This window comes from Saimiri boliviensis, chromosome 14, assembly GCF_048565385.1.
Source record: "Saimiri boliviensis isolate mSaiBol1 chromosome 14, mSaiBol1.pri, whole genome shotgun sequence".
Lineage (NCBI taxonomy): Eukaryota > Metazoa > Chordata > Mammalia > Primates > Cebidae > Saimiri > Saimiri boliviensis.
The window spans coordinates 69,866,534-69,890,375 of record NC_133462.1 but is presented as its reverse complement, the minus strand read 5'-3'; the positions used below and the strand labels follow the sequence as shown (position 1 = coordinate 69,890,375).

At 40.5% G+C, this 23,842-nt stretch overlaps 1 protein-coding gene across 1 annotated transcript in view; it reads right to left on the bottom strand.

The window, feature by feature from the left end:
- Positions 1-4,802, bottom strand: part of RRP15 (ribosomal RNA processing 15 homolog) — a 51,972-nt gene extending 47,170 nt beyond the window's left edge. The window contains exon 1 of the mRNA XM_039463448.2: positions 4,579-4,802. Within this exon, the coding sequence (XP_039319382.1) occupies positions 4,579-4,717 (139 nt within the window). The 5' untranslated portion in view covers positions 4,718-4,802. The remainder of the gene's footprint in view (positions 1-4,578) is intronic.
- Between the last annotated feature and the right edge of the window lie 19,040 nt (positions 4,803-23,842).

Here is a 23,842-nt window from a genome sequence, read left to right as displayed (position 1 = left end):
AAGACCATCCTGGTCAACATGGTGAAACCCCGTCTCTACTAAAAATACAAAAAATTAGCTGGGCATGGTGGCACATGCCTGTAATCCCAGCTACTCAGGAGGCTGAGGCAGGAGAATTGCCTGAACCCAGGAGGCGGAGGTTGCGGTGAGCCGAGATCGTGCCATTGCACTCCAGCCTGGGTAACAAGAGCGAAACTCCGTCTCAAAAAAAAAAAAAGAGAGAGATGCAGGCAAGTGGTAGTAATAGGTAAATGAATTAATTAAACCTAACAGATATGGAAGCAACAGGAAGAGTAAACGATGACACTTATGCTGGGGTGTGGCTCACGCTGAGGCAGGTGGATCATGAGATCAAGAGATTGAGACCATCCTGGCCAACATGGTGAAACTCCATCTCTACTAAAAAAAATACAAAAATTAGCTATGTGTGGTAGCGCTTGCCTGTAGTCCCGAGGCAGGAGAATCGCTTGAACCCAGGAAGTTGCAGTGAGCCAAGATTGCGCCACTGCACTCCAGCCTGGTGACAGAGCAAGACTCCGTGTCAGAAAAAAAGAGATGACGCTTGTGTTTCCAGCTTGGATGGGAGTACATGGCAGTGTCTTTCTTAGAGACAGAAGCAGCTTTGACAAAGAAAATTATAAATTGTTCTGCAAATATTGAGTTTGAGATGTGTATGGCACAACCAAGCAGACACAATCGTTATCAAAATCATTACCACTGATCTTGAATTTTATCAATACATGATCAAATGGTTAGAGTATAACAGCTGGAATAACAGATAACATCCTGCACCTATGGAGGTAACAGTTTTCTACTAGGAAGCAATGATGTACTGGAAACACTATTTCCAAGCTTCTTTTCTTATCTGTAAATAGAAATGCCATCAGCTACCTTACAGGGTTACTAGAGTAATTCAAACCTCTTCTCTGGGGAGAGCTCCAGCTTACAAACACCACGTTACCAAAGGTGGGAAAGCTTATTTGGCAAAAAGAAAGGACTAGTAGTTTCTTTTAGATTAGAAGAGACATCGTCATCATCACTAATATTTACGAGTGGATACCATGTGCCAAATATTAAATGCTTAACATATATAAACTCATTTAATCTTAACAATCTTGAAGCAGACACTATTATCATCCTCATTTTGTAGATGAGGAAACTGAGGCAGATAATAGTAAATAACTAGCACAAAGTCACTCTGAAAGGTAGTGCCAACACAGGTACCTGTTACACGATTGCGTGAACATCAGAATTCGTTTCCAGAAATAACGTGGATTTTAGGAGAAAGGAAGGAAGGAAAGAATACTCTGGTTATAAACACTGGAAGAAGTGCTATAGAAATCTGAACACAAAAATATCCCTTGGTTTAAGTTACTACTAGCAGGTAAGTTAAAAAAAAAAAATCCCTTGGTGATAAAACCTTCTTGAGTGGGAGGGAGAAAACTTTGTCTCAATACCAAAGTCTCCTTGTTACCAATCCTTTCTTTCTTTGGATTCAATGGCCCTGCCCTTTCACTTTCCAGATAGTTTTTTTATTATCTGTGTCCTCCTGATTTCTCAACCATATTAAGGTAGTGGTCAAGAGCATAAGCTCTACAATCAAATGTCAATAATGGTTGTATCATTTATCAACTTGCTTATTAGCTTACATACAGAAGTAGCAAGTTATAAACCTCTGTGTCTCAGTTTTTTCAATGTAACATGAGGATAACAGTAGTATCTGTCTCAAAGAGCTGTCAGAATTCTCTGAGGTGATATATATATAAGGAACTCAGAAAAGAACTAGGCACCTAGAAAAGCTCAAAAAATATAACTATTGTTATTATTAAATTCCTCTAACACTGTAGTATGCCCAAAACTTATGGTGCTACAAACTTTCATGGAAGTTGGCTGTTTGGGAAACTGAACATTTTCTTTCTAAAAAATGTTTCAAGTGGGGCCCTTCTCTGTCTTCACTGTCCTTTCCTAGTGCAGATCCTAACGTGGTTTTGCAAAATTGCCTACAAACTCTTTGGCAGTTACCATCTGGCAGCAGTATTTATAAACGTCTGTCACCATCTTGCTTAAAAGTTCTTCGTAGCTCCCTGCTGCCTACAAATATACAAGGCCCTTTATAATCTACTTTTAACCAGTTTCCAGTTTTACTTCTAGTCACTTCTCTGAACTAGAGCCATAACAGAAGATTACTTTGTCTGCAATAGGCCATGAATTTTAAGAGACTGCATGCCACTGTATATGCTTTTATGTCTGAGAAAACTGCGCTCTATGCTCCCAGGCCAAAAGAAACTATTCATTCTTCTAAAGCCAGACAGAATGCCACCTTATTCATTTATTCAACAAAACAATTTACTGAATACTAAAATATGCAAAGAAGACCCTGTGAAAATAAACAAGACATGGTTTCGACATTTGGGGAACTTATCTCTATAAGGAGAGAGACATGTTAATATAATGATAACATAGTAATATTATCAGTAATACATTTAAGATACAAGTAAGCAATGCCTAGGTTGGGTTCCAGAGGATATGGATTTCTGTCTTCATCCTTACCTTTCCTAAATTGAATGATGATCTTGAAAATGACCTTTTAATTACACCTAATACATTATGTTACAGTCCTGTGTTTAATGTCTTTCCTAAAATTGTAATTTAATGCAGACTTTTATTCATCCTTTGTATCCTCAACACCTAGAAGGTGACTGGAACCTGAGGGAACGTAACAATTGTTCATTGAATTGAATTAGATAAATCAGGTTTCCATATTAGCCAAAAACCTTCTTAATCTATAATAGCAAGAGAACCTTATAACCTAATCAGCATTTATAATAATACACTGACACATCAGAACAGTTCCAACTTGGAATTATCCAGTACTTGAACAGAAAAATCCAATTTCGCTCGGTGCAATAGCTCAGGCCTATAATCTCAGCACTTTGGGAGGCTGAAATGGGTGGGTCACTTGAACCCAGGAGTTCGAGACCACTCTGGGCAACATGGCAAAACCCCATCTTTACCAAAAAAAAAGCCAGGTACAGTGGTATGTGCCTGTAGTCCTAGCTACTTGGGGGCACTGAGGCAAGAGGATCACTTTGGAGGGCAGTGGGGGAGGAGGTCAAGGTTGCAATGAGACATGTTTGTGCCACTGCAGTCTAGCCTGGGTGACAAAGCAAGACCCTGTCTCAAAAAGAAAAAAGAACCAATTTGTAAGCAGTACTGACATTTTGCTCCAAACACAGTACCCTTCCTTTTTTGAACAATACTGTTCAAGCTAGTCTAATGAGTTCAAAAAGTATCAGAACCAAAAGTTCTAATTTCTGCTCAACAAATAGTTTGTTTTCCTTAACAGTGTGGCAGGAGACGGACCCACAAGGCAATAGGAAGTGGGGATACAGCACTTTCTACTTTTATGGAACTTATATTCCAGTTGGGAAAGATATGCAGCAAATATATACATCAAATGGTTGGGCAGGGTTGAAAAAAAAATAAAGCAGGGCAATAAGTCAAAAAGTGAAGAAAGGAAGGCAGGAAGAAGAGTAGTGGTAGTACACTAGATAGGGTAGTCAGGGACAAGTCTCTCTGGTCAGGGACTGGATCAGAGGCTGAAGGAAGTGAGGGAGAGCCATGCAAACATTTGAAACCTATTCTAGGCAGTGGAGCCAACAAGTGCAGAAACCCTGGTGTGGGAGCATGACTGGGGTGTTAAACAAACACAAGCACACCGATATGGCTAGATAAGTTAGTGGTTCGTGAGGGGCAGAATGGCCTACAACAGACAACCTGGCCCAAATCATACAGGCTAAGTATTTTGGATGTTATATATTGAGATGGGAAGCCACTGGATCATCTCAAGCAGACAGCAGACATGATTAGAAATATGTTATAAAAGAATAGCTCTGTTTTATGGGTATCAGCTAGTACAAAGGAGCAATAACTGGGCAGTAGGAAGTCAGGGATTATCTGCAATTCCTTGCAACCTAAGAAGCTGGTGCCAAGAATGATGTAAAGAGGAGCAACAGACACAGCATGGTTGAAAGCCTCAAAACTCATCCTTCCATGTTTTATTGTCAAGCGTCTCTGAGAGACATAGTTATCAAACGCTACCAGTTTTTAGTCGACCTTAACTACCAACCTCTTCTTTCACTTACTTTTGTTTAGTCTCTAAATCACGCACGCATCTACCACACAAGAAAAGTCAAGTACACGAGATTTCTTCCTGTTACCTCTTTTAACCTTTTGTTTCTTACACCCTGTGAGACCCACCCTACTCCTGTTTTCAAGTACCCTCTTCCTTTCACCCTTTGCTGCTGTAAGTTTCTCGGTAGCTGCAGCTGTTTCACCCATTTTATTATAATTAATAACAGTGACCCTGAAAATGCCTAGTAAAAGAATGTGGAAACTCAAAATTACAGTTGACAGCGTTCCTTCTCTGACGAACACGACTTCCCCAAGCCTCCTCACTAAGCCAAAGTCGCTGCTCCGATTTGGTGCCAAGATAAAACCCGGGTGGCTAGCGCTGCTTGACATGAACTCAGCCTGGCCTCTCCTCCTAGACACCAAAGCTCAGCCCTACCACTTTACCTTCGCTATCGGAAGTGTCTGTGCCCTCCTCTTCCAGCGCCGACGCTACGGCTCCGGTTGCCATTTTCATCATCTTCTTTGGGGTCTTTTTCAGATTGTCCTCTGCACTCACACGTGAGTCCACAACGGCGGCTGCCATTTTCCGCGCCGGAAGTGTTTAGGTCACCTCACAGTTGCGTCCGTGTACAACTAGAGGAACCTCTGCATTTAGTGCCAGCGACACAAAGTTCCGGGGCGGGGACCTCCAGCCCGGAGTTCCGGGGGCGGGGCCTCAGAATGTCAGTTGACAGAGTTCTGCATCGCCGGGTGTGGTCGCGCGAAGTCGGTTCCGGGACGGAAGTCAGCGGCCGGATGGCCGCAGCCAACTCGTCCGCCAGCTCGCCGGTGCCCTGGTCCGCCGCCCCAGAGCGGCTCCAGCCCGGCGCGGTCCGCTTTCGTTTTCTCGGCTGCTTCCCTTGCCTGCTGCCTCCACGTTGGTTTGGAGGCCTTCTCAGGGGTCTCAGTGCCCACTGAACACAGCGGCAGCTCGCACGCGGGACAGAGTCCTTGGGGGCCCCTAGTTACAATACGATCATGTCTTCTCCTCACCCAAGGTAACACACGCGAGACCTTTCCTGCAAACCGAATGCACTCACCGTCTTTCCCTGGGGCCCTGGTGTTGTGGGATCCAGCCGCACCCCGCTCCCTCGGGCCCGGCGGGGGCCTGGAGGGTTTCCGGCGCCCGACTGCGCGGGGCAGACCGAGGGTGCGAATCCCTCGCTGTCTGCGCGAGGCTCCCGCCTCCCACCCGGGCCCGGCTTTTCCCGAAGTCAGCCCCTGCCGCCAGCTCAGCCTCGCGTTCATGGAAGCACCCGGCACAGTCGGTCTGCATTTCCCCCGCGAAGATGTTGGCGCCTCGGAGGAAGGGACCGTATTTCGTTTACCACGTCCCCTCAAGGTTGGCAACAGAAGTTGGCCTGAAGTGAATTTTCCAAAACTATTTTTGGAAGGGATGAATGAATGAATGACAGAATACAACTATTGACAAGGTTAATGACCCAGACTGATAATGAAGCAAACCTTTACTGGCCAGGCTTGTTCTAAAGGCTTTTCCCACACTTAACGTTTTTCCCTTCCTCTCTTAAGGAGATTCATAGGTTGGGATGCCCATAATTCAAAAACAGAAACAAGAATCCTCATTTTGACATATTTTAGTTGATGTTTATGTAGGGAATAAATATGTATTCACATCCTAAAAACTCACTACAACATTTTTTAACTTTTTTTTTTTTTTTTTTTTTTTTTTTTAAGAGAGATGGGGGTCTTGCCGGGCAGTGTCTCACACCTGTAATCCCAGCACTTTGGGAGGCTGATATAAACAGATTACTTGAGTCTAGGAGTTCAAGACTAGCCTGGCCAATGCGGTGAAATGCCCTCTCTACTAAAAATGCGCAAATTAGCCTGATGCAGTGGCATGCGCCTGTAGTTACTCAGGAGGCTGAGGCAGGTGAATAGCCTGAACCTTGGAGGTGGAGGTTGCAGTGAGCCAAGATCTCAACTCTGCACTCCAGCCTGGTGACAGAGTGAGACTCCGTCTCAAAAACAAACAAAACCCACCACCACCACCAACAAAAAACGGTCTGCAGAAAAAAAAAAAAAAATGACATGAATACCCTTGGTGAGAGTTGAGATTCCAGTATAAACCTTTAAAAAGTGCAATTAGTGGCTGGGCGTGGGTACTCATGCCGGTAATTCCAGCACTTTGGGAGGCCTAGATGGGAGGATCACTTGAGGCCAGGAGTTAGAGACCGGCCTAGACAACATTGTGAAACCCAGTCTCTACTAAAAATACAAAAAATTTGCCTGGCATGGTGGTGTGCACCTGTAGTCCCAGCTACTCAGCTACTCAGGAGGCTGAGGTGAGAATCGCTTAAACCCGAGAGGCAAGGAGAGTGGGTGGGGGCGGGGTGGAGCAATGGTTGCAGTGAGCCCAGATCGCAGGTTATGGTGGCTCCAGCCTGTAATCCTGGCTACTCCAAGGCTGAGGTGGGGGGATCACTTGAGTCCCGGAGTTTGTGGCTGCAGTGAGCTGTGATTGCGCTACTGCATTCCAGCCTGGGTAACAGAGTGAGACATTGACTCTTGAAAAAACAAGAAGAGGTGCACTTTAGAGGTGCTCTTTAGGATGCTACTGATGCCCAGAAGCTCTCACCGTCCTGCTCAGTGTGATCCTTTCATTGTTGCTGTGTCCTGGTCTGGAACCTATTTTTTGCTGTCTTTCATATCTAACACTTGCTTTTGCGTAGGGCTAAGTATAAGTTGGAACAAGGAGTTCCAAATAGTGTTCGGAATGCATTGAAGAAAGTTGTAGAGAAGGTACCAAAGCGGAAAAAAAAATGATTGCAGTGGTTCGTTGGAACCACTGCATATGAAACATGAAGTTCCTGCATTAATGTAAGTGTTATTTAGTGATCAAGAAGGGATGTTTTTTGCATTTAACATCTTAATGTGAGTTTACGTATATATACAAATTTTTGTGTGTTAAGTTGCAGTTTAAGAAATTGCTTAGAGGGAAGGGATGGTTGATTCGTTACACATTCACATTTTTCTTCCTTAAAATAATGTCAAAAAGGCTCCAGGTTTTTTTGTTTTGTTTTGTTTTGATTTTGAGACGGAGTTTCGCTCTTGTTACCCAGGCTGGAGTCCAATGGCGCGATCTCGGCTCACCGCAACCTCCACCTCCTGGGTTCAAGCAATTCTCCTGCCTCAGCCTCCCGAGTAGCTGGGACTACAGGCGTGCACCACCACGCCCAGCTAATTTTTGTATTTTTAGTAGAGACGGGGTTTCACCAGGTTGGTCAGGATGGTCTCGATCTCTTGACCTCGTGATCCACCCGCCTTGGCCTCCCAAAGTGCTGGGATTACAGGCGTGAGCCACCGCGCCTGGCCAGGCTCCGGGTTTTTATCTAGAAGTCTGATTTTCGGAAATTATTACTGCTGTTAGGTTGGAGATACTTATGTTAGCTTATTTAGTCTTCACAATGAGCTAATGAGTTAAGTATTATTTTTTTCTATTTTATAGATGAGGAAACTGAGGCTAAGAGTAAATAACTGCTGACGGTCACACAACCAGTACATGGCAGAATCACACTGAGACCCAAGCACTCCGATGCAGAGTCTGCTCAACCACTGAGTTGCACCGCCCTCTCAGAAGGTTGTACTTTAGCACTTAGCGTACGGTCACGTAGGCAACAAAAATTTCCTTTTTTGTTTTTCTGGTTTTTCTTTTTTTAAATTTTACTTTTAAGTTCTGGGATACAGGTGCAGAACATGTAGGTTTGTTACATAAGTATACATGTGCCATGGTGGTTTGCTGCACCTTTCAACCCATCATCTAGATTTTAAGCCCTGCATGCATTAGCTATTTGGCCTAATGCTCTTCCTCCTCTCACCCCCAATTCCCAACTGGCCCTGGTGTGTGTTGTTCTCTCCCTGTGTCCATGCGTTCTCAATTGTTGAACTCCTGCTTATGACAGAGAACATATAGCATTTGGTTTTCTGTTCCTGCATTAGTTTGCTAAGGATGATGGCTTCCAGCTTCATCTATTTCCTTGCAAAAGACATGATCTCATTCCTTTTTATGGCTGCATAGTATTCCACAGTGTATATGTACCACATTTTCTTTATCCAGTCAATCATTGATGGGCATTTGAATTGGTTCCATGTCTTTGCTATTGTAAATAGCGCTGCAATAAACATATGTGTGCATGTGTCTTTATAGTAGAAGGATTTATATTTCTTTGGGTATATACCCAGTAATGGGATGGCTGGGTCAAATGATATTTCCGGTTCTAGATCCTTGAGGAATGGCCACACTGTCTTCCACAATGGTTGAACTAATTTACGTTCCTACCAACAGTGTAAAAGCATTCTTATTTCTCCATATCCTTTCCAGCATCTATTGTTTCTTGAGTTTTCATACTTGCGATTCTGACTTGTATGAGATGGTGTCTCACTGTGGTTTTGATTTAAGCAACAGAAATTTCTAACAAGAACTGTAATTCATGAATTAAAAAGCCGTTTCTGCGCTTACAAGGAACCAAAATAATTGACAAGATTCAAACAGAATGTCCACTGTGTGGTGGAAATAACTGAAGTCACCTATATGATGAGGTTATAGCCCAATAAACCCTCCCTAAGTTGAAAAGATCAACAAAATGTATTTAATACACGTAAACATCACAGCTTGGCCTAGCCTACCTTAAACATTGCTGAGAACACTTACGTTAGCCTACACTCAGGCAAAGTTATCTAAGCAAAGCCTATTTTATAATAAAGTGTTGAATAATCTCATGTAAATTACTGAATCCTGTGCTGAAAGTGAAAAACAGAATGGTTCTATAGGGTCTTACTCCATTTTCTGTTGCTTAGAATATCTGAAACTTACTAATTTATAAAGAAAAGTAATTTATTTATTACAGTTATGAAGGCTGAGAAGTCCACGATCAAGGGATTATATCTGGTGATGGCTTTCATGCTGATGGGAACTTTCTGCAGAGTCCCAAAGCAGCACAGGGCAACCCATGCGAGGGAACTAACTCACTCAGGTCTCTCTTCCTCTTCTTAGAAAGCTACCAGTCCCATTCCTATAATAACCCATTAATCCTTGAACCTAATAATCTATTAATCCATTAATTCATAAGTGGATTAATCTATTTATGAGGGTGCTGCCCCCATGACCCAATCACCTTTTAAAAGCCTCATGTTTCAATACTGCCTCATTGGGGATTAAGGTTCAACATCAGTTTCCAAGGGGATAAACGTTCAAACCATAGCATATGAGTACTTGAAATACAGCTTCTAGTGAATGCATCACTTTCACACTATCATAAAGCAGAAAAATCCTAAATTGAATGACTGTAAATCAGGAACTATCTGTATAAAGTAGCATTCACAGGTTTCACAGATTAGGACATGGAGTCTTTGGGGCCATTATTCAGTTTACTATGGTTTGTTTAATTTACTCAGTTTTAGGGACAGTGTTTTTTAAAAAGCCTCTTTAGAACATTTTTTTAAAAAGATCTCTTTCTTCTTTATCTTTACTTTCCTCTGGCACTGAACTCCTGTGCATGATATAATTAACACCCAGGCAGTGGCCTCATTATTACCACACTGAGCCATTTGTACTATGTTTGATTGCCTCTTTAGAAACATCCCTGTAAACAAGAAAGGGACAGATTACATCGTCTGGTTGGAGTTAAACAACGGAGCAGGTGAATACTGGCAAGACTAATAGGCTTTATTTCATTTGAACAAATTACTTTTGGACTCCTGGTCTCAGAGCCTGCATTAGTGAGACTGGTACTATCATGCATCAAGGAGACATATTCCACCTTGCAAAAAACCCTTCCATTAAAAACTCACCTCACTATGGGATCTAACTGTCTCTTAAGCAGTATTCATCAGCAATGACAAGATTGCCCAGCATTTCTGAATGATCAAGCAAATAAAGGAGGAAAATGGGCTACCTTGATCCTGCCAGATTTTCAGACTTTTTCTTTCTGCCCGTAGAAAGTGCATCCCGAGTTGTGAGAGGAACTACCACTTCGTTTCCTTGTGACTGTTAACCCCAACGTGTGTTCCTAATAGACCAGAGACACAAGTAAAAGAGGTCTCAAGAGCTCGGTCTTTTTATTCCATTCTTCTGAAGTTGAGTGGCCAAGTCATCCAAGACCAGTGATTTCTCCAGTAATAAGGTCTTAGGGTCCAGCCTTCCTCAAAATGCCATTCATTCATTTGACAAATATTCAGTGAACTTTGCACCAAGTTCTCTTTATTTTATACTTTTTTATTCTTTTGGGTCCACAGTAGGTATATATATTTATGGGTTACATAAGCTATTTTGATACAGTCATACAATGTGTAATAATTACATCAGGGTAATGGAGTTTCATCACCTCAAGCATTCATCATTTCTTTGTGTTACAAGTATTCCAATTGTACTCCCTCAGTTATTCTAAAATGTCCAACAAATTATTGCTAACTGTAGTCACTCTGTTGTGCTGTCAAATACTGGATCTTACTCATTGTATCTGACTCTATTTTTGTACTCATTAAACAGCCCCATTTCTCTCCCACCCAAATCCTTCCAGCCTCTGGTAACCATCATTCTACTCTCTATGTCCATGAGTTCAACTGTTTAATTTTTAGCTCCCACAAAGGAGTGAGAACATGCAAAGTCTGTCTTTCTGTACCTAGCTTATTTCACTTAACAATGTCCTCCAGTTCCATCCATATTGTTGCAAATGACAGGATCTCATTCATTTTACAGCTGAATCATATTCGATTATGTGTATGTACCACATTTCCTCTGTCAATTTATCTGTTGATGGACACTTAGGTTGATTCCAAATCTTGGCTATCGTGAATAGTGCTGCAATAAACATAGGAAATGTAGATATCTCTTCAATATACTGATTTCCTTTCTTTTGGATACATGCCCAGTGCTAAGATCTTTTTTAGACACTGAGGATTTCTAGCAAGACAGACAATTCCTTGTACTTATGACGTTTACCTTCTATGTTTGAGTGAGAAAACAATAAATAAGTATATTTAAAAAATAGAACAAATAGCTACAGATAGCGGTATCAGGAAGCTAAAACAGAGTAGCAGAATAGAGAATTGTTTGGGCACAGAAGGGTGGTTGTGTGGGACACTAGATCAGCGGTCCCCAATCTTTTTGGCACCAGGGAATGGTTTCATGGAAGACAGTTTTTCCACTGGTGAGGGATGGTTTCAGAATGAAACTGATCCACCTCAGATCATCAGTCATTAGATTGTCATAGAGCGCACATCCTAGATCCCTCTCAGGTGCAGTTCACAATACGGGGCTTGCTCCTATGAGAATCTGATGCTGCATCCGATCTGACAGGAGGTGAAGTTCAGGCAGTAATGCTCACTCACCCATCGCTCACCTCCTGTTGTGCGGCCCAGTTCCTAACAGGCCACAGACCAGTAGTGGTCCATTACTCTGGGGTTAGGGACTCCTGCTCTAGATAGAGGTCAATAATCCTCTTAGGAGGTGATGTTTTAGTTGATATAGGAGTGGTGTGATTGACATGGGCGTGTGGCAATCTAGGACAGAATTTTCCAGGAGAAGGCAACAAGCCTCTTTGAGGAGGAAAAGCCAGCATAAATAAGGAATAGTGAGCAGGGGAGGTGGGTGCACATTGAAGGGAGAGGGGAGAGTCGAGTCCAAGGCAAGTATGTCCTTGAGGGCCATGGTAAGGACATTCAGCTTTGCCCCAAGAGACCTTGGGAGTCATGGAACTATTTTACACAAGATAATGACAAGACAGAACTTATTTCTGAAAGACTGGCCTGGCCTCCCAGCCTACATCTTTCTCCCTTGCTGGATGCTTCCTGCCTTTGAACATCAGACTCCACGTGCTTCAGTTTTAGAACTTGGACTGACTCTCCTTGCTCCTTAGCCTGCAGAAAGCCTATGGTGGGACCTTGTGATCGTGTGAGTTAATACATAATAAACTCCCCTTTATATATATATATATATATATCTCCTATATATATCCCATTAGTTCTGTCCCTCTAGAGAACCCTGACTAATATAATGCAATAATGATGGAGTTCATTTCGTCATCAGTTAGTGGAACGCAGTCAAAATTCAGATACAGTTGAACATCTTTCTTTGTGAGATATGAGGTCATGTAGCAACTATGAAATTCTATGGCAGCCTATGGGCCAGGCCATCTCAACTGAGAAAGATGGTGCAATGGCTTGGAGGTGACCCTTTCCCACACTTGGCCTCCCTGTGCTGCAGTCTTGGAATGACCCCCCCACCCCGTTCTCAGTCCACAGGAAATTTCTCTCCTCTCCATTGTTACTCTTTATTATTATTATTATTTTTATTTTTAGTAGAGATGGGGTTTTACCATGTTGGCCAGGCTGGTCTCGAACTCCTGACCTCAGGTAATCCACCCACCTCAGCCTCCCAAAGTGCTGGGATTACAGGCATGAGCCACTGCGGCTGGCCACTGTTACTCTTTCTTAAAGGCATTCTTTTCTCTTCCAACACCCCTGAAACACATAAAACCTTAGAGTGAGTTTATGATTTTACAGAAACTTGAAGAGCACTAGATTTCAGACGGTTCATTTACAGCTCTGCACAAGTCACAAGATCAGGGAAATACAAGGGCCTAGTTATCTACTTAAAACTTAAACTGAAAAGAACGGAGGGGTTGGAGAGCAAAATACAAATTCTTATCTCCAAATTATTATCCAGACTTCCCTTGCAGGAAGTATTTAGTTCAGACAAGTGTTAATTGAGAACCATAGTTATTATAAGAAATCTTCATAGCATTACCAGGATTTGAAATCATCTTATGTACTTGTTAATTTCATTCAATCAAAAAAATATGTGTTGGGTACCTTTTATATGCCATACACTATTCTAGATGAGGACATAGAGCCCAACTACAGCTGAGATTGTGACAAACTAAGATAATTCTTTTTTTTTTTTTTTTTTTTTAGATGGAGTTTCACTCTTATTACCCAGGCTGGAGTGCAATGGCGCGATCTCAGCTCACCGCAACCTCCGCCTCCTGGGCTCAGGCAATTCTCCTGTCTCAGCCTCCTGTGTAGCTGGGATTACAGGCACGCGCCACCATGCCCAGCTAACTTTTTGTAATTTTTTTTAGTAGAGATGGGGTTTCACCATGTTGACCAGGATGGTCTCGATCTCTTGACCTCGTGATCCACCCGCCTCAGCCTCCCAAAGTGCTGGGATTACAGGCTTGAGCCACCGCGCCCGGCCTGAGATAATTCTTTTTTTTTCCTCACTCTGTCACTCAAGCTGGAGTACAGTGGCGTAATCTTGGCTCACTGCAACCTCCACCTCCTGGGTTCAAGTGATTCTCCTGCCTCAGACCCTGAGTAACTGGGATTACAGGCATGTGTCACCATGCTTGGCTAATCTTTTTGTATTTTTAGTAGAGACAGGGTTTCGCCATGTTGGCCAGGCTGTTCTTGAACTCCTGGCCTCAAGTGATTTGCTACCTCAGCCTCCCAGAGTGCTGGGATTACAGGTGTGAGCCATGGTAATCAGCCTTCATTGTATTTTTTTTTACAATAAAATTAATGAAGTTTCATTGTAAGAATTTTGAAAAAGATGTTTATGGAGAAAAAAACTTGGCATTTATATTTAAATATAACATGGATCATAATTGTGGTATACTGCTTGTATCCTATTTTATTTTTCAATAGATTGAGGGGTACAAGTAATTTTTGGTTACATTGATGAAATGTATAGTGGTAAAGTTTGGGCTTTCAGTATCACCCCAGTAGTGTACATTGTACCCAACAAGTGATTTTTCTTTTATCCTAATTGTTTCTTCCTTCCTTTTCTTTCATTCTTTCTCTTTCTCTCAAGACAGAGTTTCACATTGTCACCCCGGCTGGAGTGCAGTAGTGTGATCTCAGCTCATTGCAACCTCTGCCTCCCAGGCTCGGGTCATCCTCCCACACCAGCACCCCCGGTAGCTGGGATGACAGGTGCATGCCACCATGCCCGGCTAATGTTTTTGTGTTTTCTGTAGAGACAGGGTTTAACAAAACATGTTGTCCAGGCTGGTCCTGAACTCCTGGGTTCAAGTGATCTGCCCATCTCGGCCTTCCACAGTGCTGGGATTACAGATGTGAGCCACCAGGCCTGACCCAATAGGTGAGTTTTAAATGTGTCCTCTCTCTCTCACCCTCCCATCTTCCCAGCTTCTTCTCTTCTTCATTTCTTTCTTTCTTCCTTCCTTCCTTCCTCTTTCTTTCTTTCTTTTTTCCTTCCTTCCTTCTTTATTCCTTGCTTCTTTCCTTCCTTCCTTCCTTTCTTTTCTTTCTTTCTTTCTTTCTTTCTTTCTTTCTTCCTTTCTTCCTTTCTTCCTTCCTTCCTTTCTTTTCTTTCTTTCTTTCTTTCTTTCTTTCTTTCTTTCTTTCTTTCTTTCTTTCTTTCTTTCTTCCTTTCTTCCTTTCTTCCTTTCTTCCTTTCTTCCTTTCTTCCTTTCTTTTCATTCTTTCTTCCTCACTACGTTACCCAGGCTACTTTCAAATTCAATTTGCCCCCCTTAGCCTCTCACAGTGCTGTGCTGGGTTTACACTCATGAACCACTGTGCCTGGCCCTCTCCCTGCTTCTGGGTCTCTAATGTCCATTGTACCACAACTTGAGGATGAGGACTTTTGTCATTAGATTTTCTTTCCTTTTACTGCGCTATTGCCAGAACTAAAGTATGATTTTCTCTCAGTATCTAAAAAGGATGCTAAGCACAGAGGACTAATGCTATTACCCTACATATTTTCTTACCAAGTTTATGAGTATTAGCTATACTTGCTGGGATCAAAATATGAACTCAACAAGCAGCACAGTGCACTGCTCAGCCCTCAGCCTTCTTTGTCTAAGAAAGTAGGAATTCTGTTTGTGGGATTTCTGATTGACAGATGGATAGTGACAGGAAGCTTTAAGTTTTGACAATTCAGAAATTTGTTTAGCTTCCCAGGCTTAATCTGAACACTTGGTGCCTAGCAATAAGAGAAAAACATTTCTATTTTCAGAATAATCCTGGACCTGAACAGAAAGGGATCACAATATGCAGTGAATCTGGCAAAGCAGCTCCTGAGTTGAGAAAGAGATTAGGGAATTAATCACCAAAAGACAAACTTGTTCATTCTTAACAAGGGAATGAATTTTTTTTGTTGCCTCTTATGATCATGTTAAAGTCAGAGAAGAGAAAAAGAAAATATGAAATGTTGTGTATTTATTTCTTATAAGTGTAGAATTTTAATGTCTGAGAAGTCTTTATGTATTAATAAGCGATTTAGGTAGGTTGAGACCATATATGCCCAAGGCCACCTAGGAAAAACTATTCAGCACTCATACGTCTGTGCTCTTTCCTCTGCACCACATTGCCTCTCCATGGCTAAATTAAGTCTTTTCAGACTTCCTTCCAGCCTCTACGGAAATATTAACTTGCCATTTTCTAAAACTTCACTAACTTGAGGAGTTGATGTGGTATTGATAGGAAGAACGTTCCTTAAGCAAAATACAGGGCTGGTGAGGTGGCTCACACCTGTAATCCCAGCATTTTAGGAGGCTGAGGTGGATGGATCACCCGAGTTCAGGAGTTTGAGACCAGCCTGGCCAACATGGCAAAACCCTGTCTCTACTAAAAATATAAAAATTAGCCGGGCATGGTGGTATATGCTAGTAATCCCAGCTATTTGGGAGGCTGAGACATGAGAATCACTTGAACCTGGGAGGCAGAGGTTGCAGTGAACCAAGATCCTACCACTGCACTCCAGGCTGGGTGACAGAGTGAGACTCTGTCTCAAAAAAAAAAAAAAGAAAAGAAAAGAAAAATGTGGATACTGATGTGTTTCATCAAGACTCATTATAGGCATTATTATGACACATAGAAAATGGGCATTATTACAACAAATACTTAAAAAATTTTTTTTCTATAGAGATAGGATCTTGCTATGTTGCCCAGACTGGTCTTGAACTCCTGGTCTCAATTGATTATCTCACATTGGTCTCCTAAAGTGCTGGGATTACAGGCATGAGTCACTGTGCCCAGCTATTGTATAACAAATACTTTCAAAGTAAGCTACAGCACATTGCCTACTGTCTTTTCTAATTTTTTAAAATAAAAACTTTGGTCATTTTGCCATTTAAGATAAATTTATTCACATGGAAGTAGAAAACCTAAACTTTAATTTTCCTAAGAAGGAAACAAGATACAATTGGGTGTTGACTTGATCAAACTCATTGCACTAGGACCTTGTCACTGTACAGGAGAAAATGAAAGAAGAATGTTGAAATTTGCAATAGAATTTAGAGCAAGCTTTACCTCAAAGAAGATGGCTCTGTGAAGCAATTGGCTTACAGAGGCTGAATTTGGAAGTGCTGATTCAGATACATACCTACGGCCCTATGTTGTAATGGGTACCACTGATTTTATTACTATATGTGTATACTTACAGATCTTTATGAGGGCGTCTTTTCATCTTGTTTATGAAACATTGCTGGCATTAGGAAAACTTGTGTTCTGTTTAAATGAAAGATTTTTTTGGTCTCAATGCCAATATTATTTCTGCACTTGACATTGAGTACGATTTGCTATTGTAAAATTATATATTTGGAATGGCTTTGGATAAGAAGCAGCTCCCAAATGTCTACCTAGCCAATAGGTTTTTAAATATAAAGAATATTAATAGAGTCCCTGGGGCTAGAATTCCACATTTAGAAAGCCCATCAGTTATATTCTTACTAATTTTTGAACATCCATTGATGGTCTGTGTCTCACTCACAAGAAAACTAACAAGAATGAAATTGTATATTTTTTTATTTTGTAGAGAAATTCAGTAATGGCCCAATTATGTTCTCTAGTAAAAGGTTTCTCTAATTAATGGATAAAAATTGCAGAGAAGCTGTGACCTTTTGTTCCTTCTTTTACTAATGGAAAGGCCTTGTACTCTGTGAGGGTGGGCACAATAAAATTGTAATGAAACCCACTAAATAGGGTAATGCATATATTCTGACTATTGTTGATTTTTCTGTGAGATAACCAAAAGACTATTTTGTCGACTTCAGCAGATGCTCGCACTCTGGAATACTCAACAGTGATATTTTTTCCTTTAAACTTGAGATTCCTCCCTAAATTTTTCTTGTCAAATAAGTATCAGTGGTATGATAGAAACTGCTGTGCTTTGACAGGCTTCTAGTAATCCTACTCTCAGGAAAAACAGGGAGATCACCGAAAGGGGCCTGTTTAGCCTGGATTTCACTTCAAGAAAAAATGCAGACAATGTTTTTCAGACCACACACAATCCAAGGTCAACCTTAATAAAAATTTAGAGTTAAAAATTACCCTCTATAAGAAATAAACAAAGAAGGTTCCTGAATCCAAAGAAAAAAAAAAGTTGAAATCAGAAGTTATAATACAACCAGAAAAGTCCAGCTCAAAGCTTGAGGAAGAACCAGCAGAACAGAACAGGTCAGATAAAATAGTGAAAATGATCATAAAGATTATTAATGCTACTTAAATTCTACTACCTTATACCTCTCAAATCTATTAGCTTTTCTCCATCCTGCTGCCACTACCTCAGTCCAAAGCTCATTGTTCTTCCAGTAGATTCTGGAATAAACTCTAAGCTGTTTCTCTGCATGCTCTGAGAGATATAGGGAATTTCTTTTTTAATGTAAATCAGATCATCATAATCTCCTGCACACTCCTCTTCAAACCTTACATGGCCCGAATGATTCTGCAGTGACCTAATAGCTCAGTGTTTCAACCCCAGAAAGAGAGTTTTCCTCCAGAGGGTTATTATCTGAGATATTTTTTATTGTCATGTTGAAGTGTGTTATTGGCCACTAGTGGATATGCTGCAAAACACTCTACAATGTACAAGACAGATCCCCTCCCCCCACAACAAAAAATTGTCTGGCACCAAATGTCAATGGTGCAGAGGCTGAGAAATGCAGACCACTCTTCTCCTAATTTATGCTTCAAGTATGCTGGATTTCTTTTAGTTTCACAAATTTGCTATCTTTTCTTCCATTTATCATCCTCCACACATGTTATTTTCTTTGAAGGGTGTGCTTTCTCCTCTACAATTCTTCCTATTCATTATCTAAATGCTACCTTAATGTCCCTTCCTCAGAGAAACATTTACTAATGTCCAACCAGCCTCTTACATGCTTACAAGCATTGTTAGGATTGTCTTAAATCCTGGGTAGGACTGAGACTACAGATTTAAAATCTTTAGTGGTGACAGCCAGCCAGTGAGATAGGGCTGCAGAGGAGACGAGTTCCGAAGGGGTCCGTATGTACATGGCTAAGTGCTTGAGTTTTCTTCTACCTGATCAGTTCACTTGTTGATGTTCTCTGTTGCGTTTTTTTCTTTATTGTATTTTTCAGCTCCAGAATTTCCATTTTATTTATTTATTTATTATAAAGATGGGGTTTCACCATGATGGCCAGGCTTGTCTTGAATTCCTGACCTCAGGTGATCTACCCACCTTGGCCTCCCAAAATGCTAGGAGTGCAGGCGTGAGCCACTGCACCCAACCTTCTATTTTATTTTTAAAAATTATTATTTAAATTTCTCATTACATTTCTAATTCTGGTCACATTGCTTTCCTCATTTTGTTTGTTTCTCTGTATTTCATTTCTTCCCCAAGAGTCCAATAAATTGTTGTTTTATTTTTTCATTCTAAATTCACATTCAATTCTGTACCTGTATTAGAGTTTCTCTGTATTTTCCTGAAGTTTGCTGAGCTTCCTTAAAAGTTATTTTGAATTCTTTGTCAGGTAGTCTGTACATTTCCATATTCTTTAGAGTTGGTCATTTGTGCCTTATTTTTTCCATTTGGTGATGACATGTTTCCCTGATTATTTTTATTATTTTTTTAAGCCAGTAAAATTTAGCACTTGGAGGTTGTATACCCTGATTGTTCTTGATCTTTGCAGTCATGCATCAATATCTGCATATTCAAAGAAGTAGCTACTTATTCCAGTCTTTGCACACTGGCTTTGTCTGAAAGCTCTATAGCAGGGGTGGTACTGGGGCACACCAGAAGCCCTAGGCTAAGCAACTGTGGCTGGCATGGTGCTGCAAGAAGCCCAGAGCCACTGAAGAATGCCTATCACTGAGGGCTGTCTGGAGCCCAGGGCCAATGACATCAGCCTGGTGGCAATGCAGACTAGAGATCAAATCCTTCATGCAAGCCTGAACCCTGGAGCTGTGGGGTCCAGGGAGAAGGCCTGTGCTAACTTCCCTCTGGTTCCCGCAAGCATACAGAATCTCTCTCTGCACTGTGCTGTTTGGGGTTAGGGAAAGGATGAAACATGTAATGTAAACCTGTCCTTCTTATCCTCTTCAATGCATCACAACAAGTTACTTTGATCTTTCACCTGTTTTTCTTAGTTCTGATGAAGGCATTTTTGTGTGTAAATAATTGTTCAAATTGATGTTTCTGTGGGAGGATGATTACTGGAGGGTCTTACTTTGCCATTTTGCTCCACTTCTCCTAAGTGCTTAAGTTTTCTATTTTCAATGATAATTAACCAACAGATGTTTTACTCAAATAAATTTCAACTATATCCTTTATGTGTAGGGATTGTAAAAGGAAGAGGAAAACAAAGATGAACAAGATACGCTCTCACATTGTGTGGTATTGTTTAAAGCACTGTACCAAATGTTAGAAGAAGAGCAGGATAAGGCAGTGACTAATTTGGTCTATGATTGTTGTTCATAATTATCCAACCAATATTTATGGAGTGTCTACTAAATGCTGAGCATTGTGCAAAGTGCAGGGGATACAAAAGTAAATAGGAAACTGCTCTAACTCTTAAAAGAATTTATAATCCAGTAGAAATATTAGCTAATTTATTGGACCTTACAATTCCTTCACATGAATTATCTCATCCTTTCCTCATACCTCATATGCTCCTCACAAATTAGGTGTTTTATAGCCCCATGTTAATAGAAGAAGCAACTGAGCTTTGGAGAAGTTAGTTAAGTAGAATAAAATTTCTTGAGTGAAGAAATGTTTGAGTGAATGTTTGAGTTATTTAATTGTTTTAACTGCACAGTCCAGAATATACAGGATGGTCAGTGTTTATTGGTGGAATCAAAGAGTAAGCCTCGTGGCCAAAGGTTATAGCTTATTAAGTGATAAGCTAGAACTTTTTTAAAAATCATAATTGAGGGGGTATATCCTACCATGATAGAAGCTATAAACATGAGTAACTATGTATATCAATCCCACAAATACTATGCTGTTTGAAATTAATTTAGTAACAACATAATTAACTATTTACCATGTGATCTACATTTAATTATTTATAGAATAACTTTTAAAAGTCCGGATTTTGAGCCGGGCGCGGTGGCTCAAGCCTGTAATCCCAGCACTTTGGGAGGCTGAGGCGGGTGGATCACGAGGTCGAGAGATCGAGACCATCCTGGTCAACATGGTGAAACCCCGTCTCTACTAAAGATACAAAAAAATTAGCTGGGCATGGTGGCACGTGGCTGTAATCCCAGCTACTCAGGAGGCTGAGGCAGGAGAATTGCCTGAGCCTAGGAGGCGGAGGTTGCGGTGAGCCGAGATCGCGCCATTGCACTCCAGCCTGGGTAACAAGAGCGAAACTCCGTCTCAAAAAACAAAACAAAACAAAACAAAAGTCCGGATTTTGAAGAAAAAAAAAATGGGGGAAAAATAGAACCTGAAATGAAAGAAAATTATTCCCTTAAATATTAAAATAGCAAAAAGCAGATAAAATGCTTTCTACTTCGTTAGCATCTTCTTATTGCAATTACAACTAACATTTTTAAGGAGAAAGTAATTTATAAAAATTATTTTTTACACAGAATGAATTTCTAGGCATTGAAAAAGCATTTCTTCTACTGTCTTTGCTATGACAGAGATCAGAAGAAGGAAAACCCCAGGAAAACTACATTCAAATTGGTAATAGAAAGCACTAGATCCCATGAAAATATTTCCATCTTGTCAGCCCCCTTATTTGTATTGCATCACATTTCCTGCATGACACTCTTTGTTACTATATTTAATGCACAGACATAGGAATCTATTTACACTAGTAAGTTCAAATACTAAGTGCCATTAAGTAGAAAAAGTAGTCATTTCCAAATGAAATAAACAACTCAATGCTCTTTAAAACCCTTCCAGAGCACACACAAAAAAGCATAGCCAAGTCTGAAATCCGAAAAAGTATTCTGTGGTCAGCTCTGATGTTCTGCTTTAGAAGGAGGTCCTTTTCTCCCTCTTCAGGGAAATACCATCTCTGTGCCTCACTTTGGCATTCTTTATTTGCATGCGCTAGCCTTTTTATTGCAAATAGGGCTCTAAATCTTACTTTAGAAATGGATATTGCACTATGCGTGAGTACATGTGTGAGAGAAGCTATCAATAATGTTAGTTATGAAAACCTGATCATAAGTGTTTTTAGTCCATTAGCCATTTCAGTTTATTTATGTCCCCTTTCAGGCAGGATTTGAAGCCAGTATTCAAAAGATGAAGTTTGGATGAAGAGCAACACAAAAGGGTATAAAACACTGTCACATTTTTTCATGCTGGAAAATATTTCTTCCTTATATTATTTCTTTAAGCAGCTCCTAACAATAAGTAACCTCTGAGGACAATAAGGAGTGCAGAATAAGAAACCGGGCCAAGGATAGGTATTATTTAATCTATCCTATCTATCTATCTATCTATCTATCTATCTATCTATCTATCTACCTACTATTCTTTTTCTATTTTTCTATTTTATTATTTTTAATGATCATTATTAAATTTCAAAAGTTACTATGCACCCAATAAATGTACCTATAGGCAATTATAACATAGTTTGGTCCATTTCACCACCTAACAGAAATTCAGCTCATGGTTTATTAATAAAAATCCTGTTTGCACTTATTTCAGCTTTATCTTACAAATCGCATACATTATGAACAGTTGAACCTTACTGTTAATGCTTCCTGTGCCTTTCCTGGTGTACAGTGGCTGTCAACTATTGAGATTGCTGGTGCATGGTTACCAATTTAATGTAGCCCCAAAGTCATTGCTTGATGCTGCCACAGTGAGAAGTGTGTGGAAATGTCAGCCAGCCCCTGGACTTCTTTCAGTGCCTCTCCTGAGCTGTAGGTAGCAAGACTATGGCAATCACTCCCAGATTTTGTTCATATTTCGCAATGCCCAAGGAGAACAAAAAGAGAAAACAAGACTGGAGGGGAAAATGTTGCCTCACATAATCTTTCTTTCACATTGTATTAAAACTCGTAATAAAATAAATCCAAAGGAGAATAAAATTTCTCCAGTAAATCAATGGGGAAGACTTTTAAGAAAAGAATCAAATGTTTAGTCCAGGTGTCCCCAAACTTTTTACACAGGGGGCCAGTTCACTGTCCCTCAGACCGTTGGAGGGCTGCCACATACTGTGCTCCTCTCACTGACCACCAGTGAAAGAGGTGCCCCTTCCTGAAGTGCAATAGGGGGCCGGATAAATGGCCTCAGGGGGCCACATGCGGCTCGCGGGCCGTAGTTTGGGGACGACTGGTTTAGTCTAATGTCAAAAAACAGCAAGTAAGGTTGTAACTCAGTAATCTCACTTGGGCAAAATATCTCACTCGAGTCTTGTGCACTTGATAGTGAGCCTCTGACTTTTATATTAATTTCCATCAATGACAATGCAGATAACATGTTTTAAATCTTCATGCAGCGCCAAAAGAAAGTGAATACTAGCTCCTTGAATCACCTAGTCTTTCTCTGTGGAATCATTTCTAATTGAATGTTAAGATCAAAGTTTAAGTTTATAAGAAAGAAAAACAAGTACAGATAAATAGTTATTATCTGACATCCTTATGAAAATTCATGACCTGCAGTTTTATCAGAGGCCTTATAAGAATTCTAATTGTGAAGTTTGCAGAGCTATTAAATGGCTAGTACGCTTCAGTCTCTTGATAAGAAGTGAGTTAAATAATTGTCCTGTTTAACTTGTGCTTGTTAACCTTTAAGGTCAACTAGTTTGAACATACGTTTAATGAAATCCTGGAGCCAGAATTTATGATACTGCTGCTGAATGTTAAATTGGACAATTTACATAAGCAGGACATTAACCTTCTGAGCACTAAATAGCATTTTAGCACTTAGCCGCTGGGGACAATAAGGGACATGTTCTATATATTTGTGATTAGCTTGCCTGGAAACTCTCATGATGACCAATTGGCCTACCAAGTTTAGCAGCATAATTAAATGAATGGACTCAGCCTAAGTAAATTATCAGTACTGTGTACAGTATATCATTATAGTCCAAAGGAAAAAAGATATGAATAATTTAATAATACATTACTAATTTATCAATGCTAAATGACTTAGAGGAGGCTCTTTGTAGTTCATTGTTTTAAATTTGATATTTGATTTACTGCTTATGTGATTAAAATTGAACCTATTTTATTTCCTATATATAGAAAGAGTAGATTTTATTTTATTATTTTGAGGAGAGAGGAGTGTTGTTTTCTGCTTTGGTGACATTATAAAATACCTACCACTGTGCACTGATAAGCATGTAAACTAGTGATTTGTCACAATCAGATGTATGTAGTCCACACTACTTGGTAGCGTTATGGAGGGAGGGCACTAACCCCGGAGTTGTTCATAAGCCCAGCTTGCAACACAGCAGCAATTATCATTATGGTTTGGAA